At 38.8% G+C, this 18,825-nt stretch overlaps 2 protein-coding genes and 1 pseudogene across 4 annotated transcripts; 2 read left to right on the top strand and 1 right to left on the bottom strand.

Annotated features, from left to right (window-relative positions):
• Positions 1–2,001: 2,001 nt before the first annotated feature.
• Positions 2,002–6,086, bottom strand: LOC111329787 (uncharacterized). 2 transcript variants are annotated; one of them, XM_088729040.1, is made up of 4 exons: positions 6,000–6,086; positions 5,829–5,907; positions 3,284–3,600; positions 2,002–3,168 (listed from the first exon to the last, which is right to left on the bottom strand). In XM_088729040.1, exons 3-4 carry the CDS (start codon positions 3,578–3,580, stop codon positions 2,542–2,544), a joined length of 924 nt encoding a protein of 307 aa, XP_088585166.1. In that variant the 5' UTR covers positions 3,581–3,600; positions 5,829–5,907; positions 6,000–6,086; the 3' UTR covers positions 2,002–2,541. The 2 variants fall into 2 exon arrangements, with proteins under 2 accessions (XP_088585166.1, XP_088585165.1); XM_088729039.1 differs by having other exon boundaries at positions 5,829–6,030.
• On the top strand, positions 5,295–7,926 carry LOC148726140 (uncharacterized; annotated as a pseudogene). Its single transcript, XR_015990035.1, has 3 exons — positions 5,295–5,805; positions 7,193–7,491; positions 7,533–7,926. The product of XR_015990035.1 is annotated as an uncharacterized LOC148726140 (transcript).
• Positions 7,927–11,838: 3,912 nt separating this feature from the next.
• Positions 11,839–16,755, top strand: LOC111329786 (uncharacterized). The gene is made up of 3 exons (XM_022934556.2): positions 11,839–11,945; positions 15,120–15,436; positions 15,552–16,755. Exons 2-3 carry the CDS (start codon positions 15,140–15,142, stop codon positions 16,176–16,178), a joined length of 924 nt encoding a protein of 307 aa, XP_022790291.2. The 5' UTR covers positions 11,839–11,945; positions 15,120–15,139; the 3' UTR covers positions 16,179–16,755.
• Positions 16,756–18,825: the final 2,070 nt, after the last annotated feature.

Below are 18,825 nucleotides of genomic sequence, written 5' to 3'. Positions count from 1 at the left end.
TAATTTTCCTTTGCAACGTAGCATCTTTTGAATCGAATCATAGGTTGATATAGGGTGAATTTGCAGATCTCGTGCAATTTTTGATCACTCATGACGGGTAATTCACGATTTTGATCGTTAAAATGCTAAATTAACCAGTATGAGGATTTCTCCTAAGAATCTACATCAAATATTTGTGATATTTTGAAGATCAGTACTGACTACTTCACTTTCATGCGACCAAGTACATTTTCAAATCTTACAACTAATTTTACCTCAAGCTTTCTTTTCTCTTCAACGTTAATGAATTGTGCGCTGCCTAGGAATTCTTCCTCTTTTCAATCAGGCACGACTAATTTAAAACGAGGACAGCCTAACAACGCCGTTTCCTGGGTTTTAAAAACAAACCCTTGTTAAAGAGAAAAAGATAGTAAATCATCTAATAAGCCCCCCCGGGTTTATTTATTTCAGGTACGTTGAGGGGGGGAGCTTATTAGAGGGAGGGGCTTAATGGAGGGGGAGGGGGCTTCTTGATATAGCCCGATCTTCATTACCAGGATACAATAGGATATGACTCACCGTACTTATTCAAAAATTGTTCTAATTTTACATTTTTTCATTTATCAAATTGGCAGAGTCAAAATCCTCAGCAAAGTCTGATGAGTTGTTTAAATTGTCATAATCATCTTATAAATCAGTAAAGCAGAAACACAACAAAACGGTAAACTAAAGTCAGATGAACAACAAATGAAATGCAAGGTTTCTCGAGGATGGGCTCGTGGTTCCGGGGCAGTATACTGCAATTGTGATTAACAAGACCTTAACGATTCTCCACAGAAAACTAGCTATAGAGCGAAAATTGAAAAAACTTTAGCACTTGAAGCTGAAAGTCAAGCAGGCAACAATAAAGAACTCAATTTTATGATCTAACTCTCTCAATGGACCTAGTTTAGCCATGTTACATTTTTAGCATCGCTCTGTAATATCCGTATACCGTATTCTATTGATGCCAAGATGATAACATCCATCAATCAATTACCATAATTTTAACTCACAAACTAAAATTACAGTACTTGACCTGTGTGAAAGAATTTTTAGCTAAACTATTTTCATTGGAAAGTTGATTAAATATAAAAACTTTAACGAGTAAAAATCTAATACAGTGCTTGTTTATTCTAATGTTCAAGGAAAAATCTTCCTTTTGCGCAGTGGTGCTAATTCCAGAACAAGTAGTTGCGCAGTTTCTTTTTGGCTTAAAGGAATATTTTCATTTTTATGAAAGATCTCCCAGTATGTCTATAACACCTGATCATTAAATTTTTCATGGATTTGAACTTTTTGGTTTTCTAATTGCAATCATATTTGAAATTATATGGTTAATTTTTTTTCATACTTCCTAATTTTGGGTTCTCTAAATTACCGAGTAGGTCGAGGTGTTTAATAAATATTCATTATTTGTTTCAAAAGAAATCAGAACGATTGAAAAAATGAAAGCGCCACGTTAGGGGAGGGATTGTTCGCTACAAGATTAACTTTTTCTGCACAACGAAGGTTAATCTTAGCATCTCTTTGGAGTAAACCAACCAACTTTGTAAGACGCTATCAAATGAGAAGTCATGGTAAGGAACGACATGCTTAGATTAGAGGTTAAAGGTGAAGGAGGGGGGGAGGGGTTGGGCGGTTTGCTCACGATGTCAACTGTCTCTGCTACACAACCGATGAGGCTTTTGTTTTCCATTTGAGTTAATGATCGCAGAGATTCTAAAAATCGAATCTAATTGGTGTAAATAAAACAATATTATGTAAACGATTTATAAATGAAAATGCAAATTCACGATCAAACTTGTTGATTTACACCCTTTGAACAGCTTGAACGATCTCATTCGAAAAGGGACCGGTGAATTGCGTCGGTTGTACTGCATTGTTCTTTATGTTACTTTCTAACTGTCATCATAAAATAAATTGAAAAAAAGATTGTCAATTGGACTTGGTACTTCAAGGTGAAGAACGAATTAAAAAAGGTTTACATCGTTCCAAACGAATTCTTTATTCATTTATTCATAATTAAAATTCGCACTATTTTAAATAAGACTTAGGCTTGCTCTTTTGAAGGGACTTATGCTTGTAGTTTATTGGTTAAACGAAGACTGGCGGCACAACTGATGAAACCAATTTTATCGAGCCATCAATAGCTCGCACTGTTAGCTAAATGCACTGTTAGCTGTTGGGCTGTGGTAATAAACTATGTTAAAAACTTAACACGACAGGTATTTCATTGGCAATGAAAGACACTACGTGACTACCGATTAAATTCACGTACATTCAGTGCTGTAAATGTTGTATATAAGCCATAAGACGTAAATTAGCTCAAGTTATTATTTACCATTTTTGTTAAGCAGTGAAATCGAAACAAAAGCGCATGCGTTGGTGAAAATGTTCTGCGTCGTTTTAAAAGCTTTCTAATGTGGTCGAGGGTTCAGTTTGATTATTTCTCAAAATTATTTCTCAAATTATTTCTCAATTAATTATTTATCAAAATCTGCTTAGCTTTTTTAAGGTTTTTCAATTTTTACTCACTCTAACCTCGACATACTTGATACCAGCTCTTTCCTTTTCGTCCGATTTATACACTTCAAAAGTAAGTCCTTGGCGTAGCATCAACTGCTCGGTGTATCTAACCGTTTTATTAAATCCCCCGACATGCCCACGAGCAATGATGCATGAACCCCATTTCTGATCCAACTTTAACGTGAGGAAAAACAATCCTGGGTACGAACTTGGCTGTGAAATGGGAGCGTTCTTAGCTAAAGCCTTTATGTCACTCAGAGAGCTGCCGGACTTCGCCTGTATTCCATAACAAGGACCATTGCTTTCGTAATCATAGTGATCTGGTATTTCAAACCCGATGAATTTGCCTCCATCCGACACACCGAGTCTGAGGTCACTGTCGGTTGTCTGCCCATAAGTTGCATTAACTGCTATAGTCATCTCAACCGTCAACGAAGCTCCTTCTGTCAACACACCATCGGCCACCAAAGCAACTTTGAAAAGGGCTGCATTCTTTAAAGAGCCTGCGTTGAATGTTATCTGGTCAGCAGTTGCGGAATGGGAGCTGTTGCTATCAATGAAAGAAGCATGGGCTTGAAGCCATGAAGGTGTCATGTTCAAATGCAGACTCTGAAATGCTACCTGTTTGCAACAATTTGGATTAACCAGAATTACTTATCAGAAGATTCTACTTTTAATACTTAGCATGAAATTCATGAAGACCACATTTAAAGGACCTAATCTGATCCAATCAAACCTCATTAGGATGGATGTCACTGTACGCATGCTCCTCGCTGGAAATGTAATCCCATGGGTGTGTGTTTCTACTGGCGTCGTTTAGTTCACAGAGTAAGTACTTAAACCGAAAGTTGATGCTTTTACATTGCGGATCACTGAAGCACTCCAGCATACAGTCACCCAGGCTGCTAGTACTAACGTTTGAAGTTACATGACCTCTGAGATACTTTCCTTTCACAGACCTCACAGGCTCAGTGCATTTAAGAGACTTGCTTACATCAACTAATACGATTAGAAACCACAGCACAGCAACCATTGCTTGCTTTACCAATGTACCTGAAAAAATGACAGACCAAAATAATTCTTTCATTAAACTAACTGCAATATTTGCCGTTCATCTTCAGTTTGAATAATTAACAACTATTTGCGGAAGTGGAGATGGCCCGTGGTAGATATTTACCAAACCGCCAAGCGGTGAGGTAAAAATCCACCGTTGGCCACCGACTGTTCGTTAGATAAATACCGAAAAAAGTGAGTTGAAGTAGCGAAAAAAGATGATTTTAACTCATTTCTACCTGCGACAATTACAATATCTTCGGGCGTAAATCACGCGCAAGTTGCTCGTACGTAAAAAGTAAAGGATATTCGGAGTTCTACTTGGCAATCGGAGCGCGCCTTCAGCACTCTGCGCTGTTTTAGCATATACTATCATTGACAACGCAATCCCGCATTTCGAGTTTATAAGTGTTTTCTGGAAATATATATACATCCTTATGGCCTTATCCTTCAATGAACTCAAACTTGCTTTATTTTAGCCATCACGAAATACGTCGATGATCAATATCTTATCAGTGGTGAATTTCCTGTGATGTTTAGACATGTAAATTTTTTTTTGTCAATACATTACATACTTGGGCACCGATCATTTTTTACCGCCTTAGGAAAGGGGCATTGAGGGGATTTTGTTTATATCAAATAATTACCGGATCCCTCTAGAAAGTCCTGTAAAATTCTTACCTTCCCCTCCCCCCTCATGTGCATTCAATTTTCTATGGCCCTCCCCTTCATAATCTGTTTGCGACGGCTGATGCCCCTCCGTACGCGTTTTCCCCATCTACACCTGTTACCCCTGGTGACAAAAAATGGGTAGTCGTTCGCAGGAAGATAAATTTTTCGAGCATCTATCATTTGGAAGACAAGCAATTCCAGACTGTTTAGCCTTGCTGATGAAAAACTTTCCATTTGCATGATTAGATCTCCCTTATCACACAATAAAAGAGAGAACAAAAATATTGGAATTTTTTTCACGGTTGGTAGTACTGTACTGCCCAAGCTGGTTTGCAATTCCGCATACATTACGGTTCGTAAAAGTATTTAACGACACTAAAAACTTACTCCAGAACGAAGTTCCTATGAAGTACATTATTTTATATGTGTTTTTCCTTTCCATCCAGATCCGTGAATTGAAAATTTAAGAGAGCTCTATTACCTTCAGTTACGTGGGAAAATGTCGTAGCTCTATACACTTGTAATGAACATTAACTTGTAATTCAGCCTTTCTCTCCTTTCCCGTTGTTAAATTGGATTCGGGATGTTAAATAAGTTCAGATTAATACGGTAACAAGTTTGATGCGACTTTTTTTTCGTTTTGCGTAGGAGTTCGTTCTCATGCAGATGTGAGGGCTCAAACTTATTTTAATGATGTGGTTTTAAACGTGTCACGAAGGAAGTTGTCACATCTTAAGACAGATTACAATCTGCATTTAAATGACAAATTCCGTTTAATTGCGTTTAAATGTCGTATCGTTTCACAATATTCTTGTTTTGCATTAAGAGTCGAATGGAGGCTGTCATAGCCATCGAAAAAAGTAATTAGGGACCATAATTTTTCTATCAGCGCAAAATAAGTGCGAACCCCGAACTTAAAATACTAGTGCCAAATTTTTGCAAATTGCCAAATTTTCACAAATCTTTAAGGAACCCGATGCTCTCCCTCGGAGGCCTCCAAATTTTGGCAAAACAGACATTCATGTTTTCAACCATTAAGCTGGCGTGATACGTAAGATATCTCTGGATAAAATTCTCCTCGGGGAAAAAAAATTAACTACTTTAGTCCGCTCGTCTAGTTTGGGGTGGGATCGCAGGATTTTCGTTGTCCATCCGACCCTTTTTTTTCCGAGGGAAACGAATTTGAGCACCGCTTTTCTTCACATATCTGTGACTCGTACCCGGGTACGGTCATATTGGCTGCAATTTAGAGAAAATATGGCTTGAACGAGAAGTTCCAAAATTACATTTGTTCTTTGGGCAGAGTGACCTTCAGGCAGGCAGGCAGGCATTCATTTTGCAATGCAAGCGTTCAGAAAACGTCGGCTTTTTACATAGGGGAAGTCACACAATTTAAACCTTTTTTGTCAATGTTTCAGGATATAGTTTCATTGAAAATCGATGCTAAACTTCTCCCAGGAGTTTCCTATGACGAGAGAGAACTCATCAGTTCTCAAGAAAGGTTGTCGAAGAAACTCCACGAAGCTCATGGAGGTACTGTATATGGATCAACAAACCTTGTTGTTCAAATCTGTTTCTATGCCGATCTAGTTCCAATTTCTGTCTCTCCCGCTTCAAAATAGTTATCGCACAACTCTGTCAAAAACGAAAAAGAGTAGAATCATTTAGGATACATTTACCAACGGGGATTTGCCTTATGGCGGAAGGATGTGATCTGAACTTTTTACCGTTGTACCCTTCACCAGAACCAGGTAACAAATTCTTCCGTTTGTTTACATGGAGGACAAGTATTGTGCTTTATTTAAACAATCGAATTCATTGCAGCTGTTTCCAGTTTTCCGGGGAGTTATTTTAGCATTTTAAGATAACAGCTTTTTTAATTAAAATGACTCGGCTTTAAGCGAGTCAAATGCTGCTCTTAGTGTTTATGTTGTTCTCTCGATAATTTGACCGTTCTTCGTCTTTTTCACTGGACAGAGACATCATGAATACATCAAACTTATCAGGCAGTTCACATCACGCTGATATTACATCATCGTCCCCAACTACTAACTATGATTACATGCAACCGTACTCAATTTTTTGCGGGCATGAAGGCCATTCATTTGCAGTAAATTAATTATTCTCTCATCTACCTGTGCTTAAGTGCTCGTTTCATATCACAAAATGACAACGTACTTAAAGAGAAGACAAAACATCACTTATGTTGAATGACGGAACATTTTCTCTGAAAAAGTTACGTTTGACAACTTGAAAATTTCTCAAAGTTCGCTCGTAAGGCCTTCCTAATTTTTTATCCAGCGTGGAAATCAATTTTGCAACAGCAACTGAGAGGGTTAAAGAAAACCCCCTTTCCCCGCCAGCCACCTCAGACGACATTTTTTAACTTGAAAGAACTAATGAAAGATTGAAACATAGTTAATAGAGGGAGACTAACTATGACTGAAATGAGAAAATGGGAAAAATAAAAATAAGAGGCTACATTTATTAAAACCACGAAATTGAGGAACGGGAAATTTCATACAGTTCTTTTTACAAATTAATGATTTTTGATAATTTTGACAGACGTTGTAACGGCTCTGAACTTAATCCCCATTTGTAATCGAGCTGGGAGACTAATCAATTTAGACATGAAATCCTGAGGAAAAAATGAGCAGATTGAAATCTCTGAACTGTGAACCGACTACTTTGCAAAATGTGATCTCACAGCAAATCCAGTCCTTTCCATAGTTCAAAAATTACCTGGAGAGCTCAGTTCGTTAAGAATAATGCATTAAGAATGCTCTCTGTCTATTCTTAATCATGAACGTAGAGAGGCCTGAATGCTATGTCTGCATATAGCAACCCAACCATACGTTTCGCAAACCCGTTAAGACATGTGTTACCACCACAGAAACTAATCAAATCTTGTTATTAACAGATGCCATTCAAAGAATACCATATAACGCCATTATGGCTCGATGGATTTGCTGCAAACATCAGTAGTTCTTGCTCCACAACCTCCAACCAGATTATATTTCATGAAGGTTCAGTAGGAGACCTGAACGACGAGCCTCTTTTGAAAGTACCCCTGGTTGCTGCAGGTGAACCGTTTGACGACACTCGACCGTTGAAATAACCGTTGCCAATGACGTCAACATTGGTCAAACGATTGACATTGACATCGTTTATGGCGTGTCAGATGGAACCAATCTCATTAGAATGGAAAGTTATGACACGGAATATTACTAAAATCGTTCTCCCCGCTTCGGTATTGACTTAAAGTCTGGGGAGACCAAAACAGGTATAAAAACATTTGCTCAGTCCCAGTACCTCATTCCTACGGAAAGCGCCATCCCAGATCACTTTGTGTCACGCTGAAGTTGGATAAACCTTGGAGCTCGTGTTTTATCCCACAGTACGGCTTCACTAACACAGTGGAGAACCATCGTAGCTCGATGCGAATGAAGCCCAGCAAAGGTCTTATTCTTGAAGTTTACAAAGACAGGGCTTATGTGAAAGTTGGTATCCAGTACATCAAGGTCACCATTATAAAAACAGATTAAAGGAGACAACTACTGCTTTCTCTTATCGATGTTACGAACGATGCAAATAAATGTTTGTCAAGACAAGAACATTATGAGTTTTTCTTGTCTTTAAAAACTTTGTTTTTATTAACATGAAATAAACTTGCCGCTTTCTTTTGGAAAAAAAAATGATGAGACGTTACTCCTAATTTGTATATTACTTTAACTCTGTTTCTTTTACCGAAGTTCCCGAGTATTATCCAAGTAAATGAAGATACTCAGTGGGGTATTTTAACAGTGTCGGGTCGCCCCTTTCCCCTGCTTTTATGTTATAATAATTTTCCTTTGCAACGTAGCATCTTTTGAGTCGAATCCTAGGTTGGTATGGAGTGAATTTGCGGACTCCGTGCGATTTTTGATCACTCATGGCGGGTAATTCGCGACTTTGATCATTAAATGTTGAATAACCTGTATGAGGATATCTCCTGAGAATCTATATGAAACATTTGTAATAATTTGAAAATTAGTACTGACTACTTAACTTTCATGCGACCAAGAACATTTTCAAATCTTACAACTTATTTTACTTCACGCTTTTATTTCTCCTTAACGTTAACGAATTGTGCGCCGCACGGAAATTCTTCCCCATTTTCAATCAGGCACGACTAATTTGAAACGGACAGCCTAACAACGCTGTTTCCTGGGTTTTAAAAACAAACCCTTGTTAAAGAGAAAAAGAAAGTCTAAATACCGTAAATCCTCTAGTAAGCCCCCCCCCCGGGTTATTAATCTCAGGTACGTTGGGGGGGAGCTTATTAGAGGGAGGGGCTTAATAAAGGGGGAGGGGGCTTCTTAATATAGCCCGATGTTCAGTACCAGGATACAATAGGATATGATGTATCATATTTAGTCAAAAATTGTTTTCATTTTACATTTTTTCATTTACCAAATTGGCAGAGTCAAAATCCGCAGTGAAGTCTGATGAGTTGTTTGAATTGTTGTAATCATCTTGTAAATCAGTAAAGCAGAAACACAACAAAACGCCAAACTAAAGTCAGACGAACAGCAGGGAGGTCGTGGGTTCGAACCCCGGCCGGACCAATAATCATGGTCTTAAAATAACTGAGGAAAAACTTTAAAACTTTAAAACTTAAAATTACTTAGAGAAAAAGCTTTAGCTACAATGGCACCACATTGTGGAACAGTCTACCATGCTGTGTAAGGAACACAGAGTCTCTGGGGGTATTTAAACGTAAGATTAATGACATTCTTTAAGTCTAACGCACGGCATTCACGGAAAACAGCTTGTAGTGTTATAGTATGCAGTTTGAATTTAAATATCTTAGCGTATGTTATATGTATTTTTAATGAGCTGATGAATTGATCGAGTTTAAATAAATGAAATAAATAAAGGAGAATTTGCTACCTTTCTATAATATCAAGAAATGGATAGATATTCTAGTCTACTCGGATAAGGACGAATAAACCGTAGGCCCCGTCTCCTGCAGGGTTAGGGGTAGGAGATGTTAATTTCCCACACACGAGAGTACTGTGTCGTGGATGTCCTCCCCTGGGATGAGATGGGTGGGTGTCGCACGGCCCCATTAAACCAGCCATTAGCTGAACTGGGCTACCCTGTCTAAATATTCGTAATAAGTAAATAAATAAATAAACAAATGAAATGCAAGACTTCTTGAGGATGGACTCGTGGTTCCAGGGCGGTATACTACAGCTGTGAACAACAAGAAGACCTTAACAATTCTTCACAGGGAGATAGAGCGAAAAGTGGAAAAACTTAAGCACATAAAGCTGGAAGTCAAGCAGGCGACAATAAAGGGCTCAATTTTATGATCGAACTCTATCTCAATAGACCTTGTTTAGCCAATGTTATATTTTTAGCATCGCTCTGCGCATGCAATTTCCGTATACCGTATTCTATTGATGCCAACATAATAATAATAATAATAATAATAATAGTTTAATATTCGTAGTGCGCAAATTCCATTTACATATGATCAAATGCGCAAATCAATCAATCACCATAATCAATTTTAAATGAAAAACTAAAATTACAGTACTTGAATAAATTTATCGTACCTCCTGACATGGAGTGTTATTTTGAATTTTTGTTTTTGAGGGAGAGGGGTGGGGGCTTAGTAGAGGGGGAGTTAATAAATTTCTTCCCTTAAAGAAGAGGGCTTATCAGAGGGGGGGCTTTAAAAAGGATTTACGGAGATAAATTATTTCAGTATGAACTGTGGCGTTAGGAGCGGTCGAACATTTAATACAACTTATTGGAAATTCCAAACAAGCTGGAGGTAACATTGATTGCATGGGACAACAATGATTACTTGCCGAATAAAGGAAATTGCAGTCAAATTACTGAGCTGAAGCATCCTATGAATCTTTGCTTTCTTACACTAAGGTGAACAAAACGTTCAATTTAAAGCAGTATATTACCAGACTCAAACTTTCCCTGATCAGACTGAGTTATTCGCTTTTTACCGCGCTTTTGGAAGTGTGCTTGTGGCCTCTTTGAGCTCCCATGGGCTCCCTGGGGTATTTTCCTCAGGCTTGAGTGGCTGTTGTGTTTACCTTTGCATCCAATTTTTTTTTCTTTTGATACTCAATGACAAGGTTTCCATCCTCTTTTTTAAGTTTCTTGGTGTAAAGCATTATTTAGTGCATTATTCTTAGCGAATTCAGCTCTCCAAGGGAGGGAAAGCAAAGGATCTAGGTAATGTTTGAACTATGGAAAGGACTGGATTTGCTATGAGATCAAAATTTTGCAAACTTGTTCAGAAATTTCAATCTGCTCAGTTTTTCCTCAAGGATTACATGTCTAAATTTATTAATTTGAATATATAAACTAAGTTGAAATGGTAAATTGGCCACCGTTACGATTATAAAAGGTGACGTTTCGAGCGTTAGCCCTTCGTCGGAGCGAATAGAGGAATTGTGGGTTGTGTGTGCTTTTTAAAGGTAGAAAAAGGAGCTCCGTGATGGGTGGGAACATGGCAACGAGAAAAACACGAAGTTTCTTTCCTTACACTTAGGTAGCACGGAAAGCCGTAAAACTCTTGAACAAAAGCTCATCTTTCAAACCGGCAGTCTAAATCCCACAGGTATCAAGGAACGCTTTTCATTCCACTAATTTATTCGTGTTTTTCTCGTTGCCATGTTCCCACCAATCACGTAGCTCTTTTTTTCTACCTTTAAAAAGCACACACAACCCACAATTCCTCTATTCGCTCCGACGAAGGGGTAACGTTCGAAACGTCAGCTTTTATAATTGTAACGGTGGCCGATTTACTATTTCAACTTTGTTGATATATTCAAATTATTTCGTTACCCCCACCAACGCAGCCCCAAACAGTTTCTCTAGAAACTATCAGCCTTTATTCTAAATTTATTAGTCTTCCTCTGTCAAAATTATCAAAAATCATTTATTTGTAAAAAAAAAAAAAAAAAAAAACAGTATGAAGCCTCCCGTTCCTTACTTTTATGGTATAAATAAATGTACCCTCTTATTTTCATGGCTGGCGGGGAAAGGGGGTTTTAACCATCTCAGTTTCTGATGCAAAAGTGATTTCTACGCTGGATAAAAAAACTAGGAAGGCCTTACGAGCGAACTTTGAGAATTTTTCAAGTCGTCAACTGTGAATTTTTCAGAGAAAATGCTCCGTCATTCTGCATAAGTGATGTTTTGTCTTCTCTTTATATTGTGATATGAAAAGAGCACCTTGGCACATGAATATTAAAGCATAATTAATTTACTGCAAATGGCCTTCATGCCAACAAAAAAATTGAGGTACGGTTGTATGTAATATCAGCGTGATGTGAACTGCCTGATAAGTTTGATGTATTGTCTCGGTCCAGTATGAAAAAGACGAAGAACGGTCAAATTATTGAGAGAACAACATAAACATTGAAGAGCAGGATTTCACTCGCTTAAAGCCGAGTCAGTTTGAAAAAGTTGTCATCTCAAAATTCTAAAATAACTTCCCGGAAAGCTGGAAACAGCTGCTATGAGTTCGATTGTTTAAATAAAGCACAATACTTGTCCTCCATGTAAACAAGCGGAAAAATTTGTTACCTGGTTCTGGTGAAGCGTACAACGGTAAAAGTTCAGATTAAATCTTTCCTCCATACGGCGAATCCTCGAAGGTAAATGTATCCTCAATGATTCTTATCGTTTTCGTTTTTCGAAGCGGGAGAGACAGAAATTGGAAACTAGATCGGCAGAGAAACAGATTTGAACAACAATGTATGTGGATCCATATACAGTACCTCCATGAGCTTTGTGGAGTTTCTTTAACAACCTTTCTTGAGAACAATAAGTCTTTGCTCATTATAGAAAATTCCTAGGGGAAGTTTAACGTCGATTTTCGATGAAATTACATCCTAAAACATTAACAAAAAAAGTTCGAGTTGTGACACTTCCCGTCGGTAAAAAGCCGACGTTTTCTAAACACTTGCATTGCAAAACCAGGGCCTGCTGGCTAAACGAATTGAAGGTCACTCTGCACTAGAGAACGAATGTAATTCGGGACTTTAATTTTTTTTTCTGCCCTCTAATCATTTTCTTTTCTGTCGATCAAACACGGAAGTTATTGCTTTGGACTGTGGATCTCCATTCCGCATAAGGAACTGGTCCGACCAGAGCGAATTCAAATATTTCCGAATTTTTGGCAAAACAAAAATTGGCAAACTTTTCGCATTTTCCAATTTTTGGCGGCAATTGCATCAAACTAATAAAATTTTTTTCATGCTTAACCTGCGTATATCTAGTTATGGATGCACGCGGGAAGTTTGGAGAGCACGAAAAATGCGTGAGAGTGGCTAGAGGCGCAGCCGAGAGCTACTATAGCTTTTTGAGGGCTCTCCAAACTTCCCGCTTGCATCCACAACTCAATTTTCACACAGCTAAAAGCATGAAAAAACTCTTTTATTACAGAGCGACAACAAGGATCTGCGGGAAGAAGCTTTTTTATTATGATAGTGCAAAATTCTCACAACACACGAAAAAGTAAACAAACGTCCCTGTTGGCTGGCCAAAAACACGCAACATTTTATGGTTTGTTTTTAGCGACAACATTTGATCCAGTTAACCGATAACTTTAAATGAAAATCTCACAATCAACGGGGAAAATGGAGTAAATTAATCTAAATGAAGTCGTGTCACTAAAAAGTACTTGAATGTCTTTCGACCAAAATTTGCTGCAGCTGGTCTTCCGACAAATTTCGAAACGTGCAACTTGCGATTTTTTTTCGGCTTTGTTTTTACAGCTTGTTGGATCAAGACCTAAAATTTCAACGCCGATAGAAAAATTTAGTAGTTCTTCGCTGGTTTCTTCCATATTTTAAAGAGAAGGAACATGAAAAAAAGCTAACGTCATCTTATTTACGAACGGGCGTGCATAAAAAAATATTTTGTCCATACCGACTCAACACTAAGGATATATAGAACAAGCAGGCGCGCTATATTATAAAAACCCTTTGACCATAATATCCAGTCCCTGATTTTATTCATCTGTCGATCAAAGCCCATTTCACCATAAAAAAAATTTTAAAAAAAGGGTCGGATGGACGAGGAAAATCCTGCGATCGCACGCCAAACTAGACGAGCGGACTAAAATAGTTTTTTCCCCGAGCAGAATTTTATCCAGACATAGCTTACGTATCATGACAGTTTAATGGTTAAAAACATGAATGTCTATTTGCCAAAATTTGAAGGCCTCCGAGGCAGGGCAAAAATTTGACACTAGTCAGTTTCAAGTTGGGGGGCGCACTTAATTTTAAGTGAGATTTCCTCATGTAAAAGGAAAGTTTTTCGTCAGCAAGGGTAAGCAGTCTGGAGTTGCTTCTCTTCTTAATGACAGATGTTCGAAAAAGTTTTATCTTCCTGCGAGGGACAACCCATTTTTTGTCACCAACGGAAGGGCATCAGCCGTCACAAACAGATTATGAAGGGGAGGGCCATAGAGAATTGAATGCAAATGAGGGGGGAGGGGAGGATAAGAACGTTGCAGAACCTTCTAGAGGGATCAGGTAATTATTTGATATAACAAAAATCCCCAGCCCCCCCCCCCCCTCCACCTTCCCCAAGGCGGTAGAAAATGATCGGTGCATAAGTGTACAATGACAATAACAAATTTACATGTCTAGACATCACAGGAAACGTACAACTGATAAGATATCAATCATTGACGTATTTCGTGATGGCTAAAACAAAGGAAGTTTGAGTTCATTGAATGATAAGCCCATAAGGACATATATTTCCAGAAAACATGTATAAACCCCACCTGCGGTATTGCGTTATCAATGATAGTATATGCCAGGAGCCCATCAAGTGATGGGCTCATGTATATGCCAGGAGCCGAGTGATGGGCTCCTGTATATGCCAGGAGCCAAGTGATGGGCTCCTGTATATGCCAGGAGCCAAGTGATGGGCTCCTGTATATGCCAGGAGCCAAGGGATGGGCTCATGTATATGCCAGGAGCCAAGTGATGGGCTCCTGTATATGCCAGGAGCCAAGGGATGGGCTCATGTATATGCCAGGAGCCAAGTGATGGGCTCCTGTATATGCCAGGAGCCAAGGGATGGGCTCATGTATATGCCAGGAGCCAAGTGATGGGCTCCTGTATATGCCAGGAGCCAAGGGATGGGCTCATGTATATGCCAGGAGCCAAGTGATGGGCTCCTGTATATGCCAGGAGCCAAGGGATGGGCTCATGTATATGCCAGGAGCCAAGTGATGGGCTCCTGTATATGCCAGGAGCCAAGGGATGGGCTCATGTATATGCCAGGAGCCAAGTGATGGGCTCCTGTATATGCCAGGAGCCGAGTGATGGGCTCCTGTATATGCCAGGAGCCAAGTGATGGGCTCCTGTATATGCCAGGAGCCAAGTGATGGGCTCCTGTATATGCCAGGAGCCAAGTGATGGGCTCCTGTATATGCTAAAACAGTCGATAGCGTTGACGGCGTACTCTGATTGCCCAGTAAAACTCCGAATATCCTTCACTTCTCGTGTACGAGCAACTCGCGCGGGATTTACGCCCGAAGGTATTGTAATTGTCACAGGTAGAAATGAGTAAAAATATTAATCATCTTTTTTTGCTACTTCAACTCACTTTTTTCGGTGTTTATTGAAACAACTATTCACTGTAGTGTCGGTGGCCAGCGGCGGATTTTTACCTCACCTCTTTCCGGTTTGGTAAATATCTACCACAAGACATCTCTATTTCTGTAAATAGTTGTTAATTGTTCAAACCGAAGATGAATGGCAAATATTGCAATTAGTCTAATGAAACAATTATTTCGGTCTGTCGTTTTTCAGGTACATTGGTAAAGTAAGCTATGGTTGCTGTTCTGTGGTTTCTAATCGTATTAGTTGACGTAAGCAAGTCTCTTGAATGCACCCAGCCTGTGTGGTCTGTGAAAGGAAAGTATCTCAGAGGTCATGTAACTTCGAACGTTAGTACTAGCGGCCTGGGCGACTGTATGCTGGAGTGCTTCAGTGTTCCGCAATGTAAAAGCATCAACTTTCGGTTTAAGTACTTACTCTGTGAACTAAACGACGCCAGTAGAAACACACACCCATGGGACTACATTTCCAGTGAGGAGCATGCGTACAGTGACATCCATCCTGATAAGGTTTGATTGGAACAGATTCTGTTCTTTAAAATGTGATCTTCATAAATTTTATGCCAAGTCTTAAATGTAAAATCCTCTGAAAGTAATTCTGGTTAATCCAATTTGTTGCAAACAGGTAGCATTTCAGAGCCTGCATTTGAACATGACACCTTCATGGCTTCAAGCCCATGCTTCTTTCATTGATAGCAACAGCTCCTATTCCGCAGCTGCTGACCAGATAACATTCAACGCAGGCTCTTTAAGGAATGCAGCCCTTTTCAAAGTTGCTTTGGTGGCCGATGGTGTGTTGACAGAAGGAACTTCGTTGACCGTTAAGATGACTATAGCAGTTAACTCAACTTATGGGCAGACAATCGACAGTGACCTCAGACTCGGTGTGTCGGATGGAGGTAAATTCATCGGGTTTGAAATGCCGGATGTCAAAAATTACAAAACCCATAATCCTTGTTGTGGAATACAGGCGAAGTCCGGCAGCTCCCTGAGTAACATAAAGTTTTTCGATAGGTACGCTTCCAAATCACAGCTAAGTTCGTACCCAGGATTATTTCTTATCACTTTAAAGCTAGATCAGAAATGGGGTGAGTGCATCATTGCTCGTGGGCATCTCGGGGGATTTAATAAAACGGTTAGATACAGTGAGCAGTTGATGCTAAGCCAAGGACTTACTTTTGAAGTGTATAAATCGAACGAAGAGGAAAGAGCTGGTATCAAGTATGTCGAGGTTAGAATGAGTAAAAATTGAAAAACCTTAAAAAAGCTAAGCAGATTTTGGGAAATAATTAATTGAGAAATAATTTGAGAAATAATTTTGAGAAATAATGAAACTGAACCCTCGACCACAATAGAAAGCTTTTAAAACGACGCAGAACATTTTCACCTACGCATGCGCTTTTGTTTCGATTTCACTGCCAAACAAAAATGGTAAATAATAACTTGAGCTAATTTACGTCTTATGGCTTATGTACAACATTTGCAGCACTAAATGTACGTGAATTTAATCGGTAGTCACGTACTGTCTTTCATTGCCAATGAAATACTCGTCGTGTTAAGTTTTAAGAACCGATACATAGTTTATAACCACAGCCAAACAGCTAACAGTGCATCTCAGCTAAGAACCTATGAGCCGTGCCTGACTGAAACATTTTTGCATGTGCGAGCTTTTGATGGCTCGATAAGCTTGGTTTCATCAGTTTTGCCGCCAGTCTCCGTTTAACCAATAAAATACAAGCAGAAGTCTCTTTTAAAAGAGCAAGCCTAAGTCTTACTTAAAATAGTGCGAATTTAAATTATGAATAAATAAACAAATAATTCGTTTGGAACGATGTAAATGTTGAAGTTTACAAAGACAGGGCTTGCGAGAAAGTTGGTATCAAGTACATCAAGGTCACCATTATGTAAACAGGATAAGGGAGAAAACTGCCGCTTTTTCTTATCGACGTTACGAAAAATTCGACTGAAATGTTAGTCAAGACAAGAACACTATGAGTTTTTCTTGACTTTAAAAACTTTGTTGTTATTAACATAAAATAAAATTGCCGCTTTCTCTTGGAAAAAAAAATGGTGCGACCTTACTCTTAATTTGTATATTACTTTATCACTGTTCCTTTTGCCTAAGTTCCCGAGTATTATCCAGGTAAATGAAGATACTGGGGTATTTTAAGAGTGTCAGACGGTCGCCCCGTTCCCTGCTTTTAGTAATTTTCCTTTGCAACGTAGCATCTTTTGAATCGAATCATAGGTTGATATAGGGGGAATTTGCAGATCCCCTGCGATTTTTGATCACTCAGGGCAGGTAATTCGCGATTTTCATCGTTAAAATGTTAAACTAACCAGTATGAGGATATCTCCTAAGAATCTACATCAAATATTTGTGATATTTTGAAAATCAGTACTGACTACTTCACTTTCATGCGACCAAGAACATTTTCAAATCTTACAACTTATTTTCCCTCCGCTTTTATTTCTCCTTAACGTCAAAGAGTTGTGCCCAAACATTTTTCCCTTTTCAATCAGGCACGACTAATTTGAAACGAGAACAGCCTAACAGCGCTGTTTCCTAGGTTTTAAAAAACGAAACCTAAATACCGTAAATCCTCTAATAAGCTCCCCCCCGGGGTTATTTATTTCAGGTACGTTGGGGGGTGGCCTGTTAGAGGGAGGGGCTTGATAGAGGGGGTGGCTTAAAAATATATCCCGATGTTCACTACCAGGATACAATGGCATGATGTACCGTATTTATTCAAAAATTGTCCTCATTTTACATTTTTTCATTTACCAAATTGACAGAATCAAAATCCTCAGTAAGGTCTGATGAGTCGTTTGAATTGTCATAATCATCTTCTAAATCAGTAAAGCAGAAACAAAACGGTAACCTAAAGTCAGATGAACAAGGCAAGGTTTCTCGAGGATGGGCGCGTGTTTCCGGGGCGGTATACTGCAGTTGTGAACAACATGAAGACTTCTACGATTGTCCTCAGAGAACTAGAGCGAAAAATAGGAAAAACTTGAGCACATGAAGCTGGAAGTCAAGCAGGCGACAATAAAGAACTCAATTTTATGATATAACTCTCTCAATGGACCTTGTTTAGCCATGTTATATTTTTGGCATCGCTCTGTATTACCCGTATACCGTATTCCATTGATGCCAACATGATAACATCGATCAATCAATCACCATATAATCAATTATAAATGAAAAGCTAAAAATTACAGCACTTGAATAAATTGATCATACCTCCCGACAGGGCGTGTTTTTTTTAATTGTTGTCTTTGAGGGAGAGGGGTGGGGGGCTCAATAGAGGAGAGGACTTAATAAATTTCTTCCTCCTAAGGAGGGGGCATATTAGAGGGGGGGCTTATCAGAGGGGGGCGTTATAGAGGATTTACGGCAGATAAATTATTTTAGTATGAACTGTGGTGTTAGGAACGGTGGAAGATTTCATACAACTTAACGGAAATTTCGAACAAGGTGGAGGTAACATTTATTGCATGGGACAACAATGGTTATTTGCTGAATAAAAGTTAAATTACAGAACTGAAGCATCCCATGAATCTTTGCTTTCATACAATAAGGTGAACAAAACGTTCAATTTAAAGCAGTTTATTAGGGCCAATTTCCTCTGATTGTAATGTTTAGGTCCCACCAATATCTTCAGTAAGGCCTTAGAAACCCGTTACATCATCTCAACCAACCAGATTCAATCTTCTGAAGGGGGTATGTTCCTAAGGAAACTATAGTGCTGCCTCGGTGGGGGAGTATAAAAAGCTGATTATGGTTTTATCAGCTGAGTTGATAAAGTAAGTTGGCTACCGTGGAGAGTTTGAAAGCTGACGTCTGATAAAAAGATTATTCAGTTGATAAAACCATAATTACCAGATTCAAACTTTCC

This window comes from Stylophora pistillata, chromosome 7, assembly GCF_964205215.1.
Source record: "Stylophora pistillata chromosome 7, jaStyPist1.2, whole genome shotgun sequence".
NCBI lineage: Eukaryota > Metazoa > Cnidaria > Anthozoa > Scleractinia > Pocilloporidae > Stylophora > Stylophora pistillata.
This window is presented reverse-complemented; position numbering and strand designations above follow the sequence as displayed.

Bases quoted from the DNA above. Each gene is read 5' to 3' on its own strand.
- LOC111329786 (XM_022934556.2), top strand. From the start codon at position 15,140: ATGGTTGCTGTTCTGTGGTTTCTAATCGTATTAGTTGACGTAAGCAAG. The intron at 15,437-15,551 runs GTTTGATTGGAA...TGTTGCAAACAG, and splicing joins GTGACATCCATCCTGATAAG to GTAGCATTTCAGAGCCTGCA.
- LOC111329787 (XM_088729040.1), bottom strand. From the start codon at position 3,580: ATGGTTGCTGTGCTGTGGTTTCTAATCGTATTAGTTGATGTAAGCAAG. The intron at 3,169-3,283 runs GTTTGATTGGAT...TGTTGCAAACAG, and splicing joins GTGACATCCATCCTAATGAG to GTAGCATTTCAGAGTCTGCA.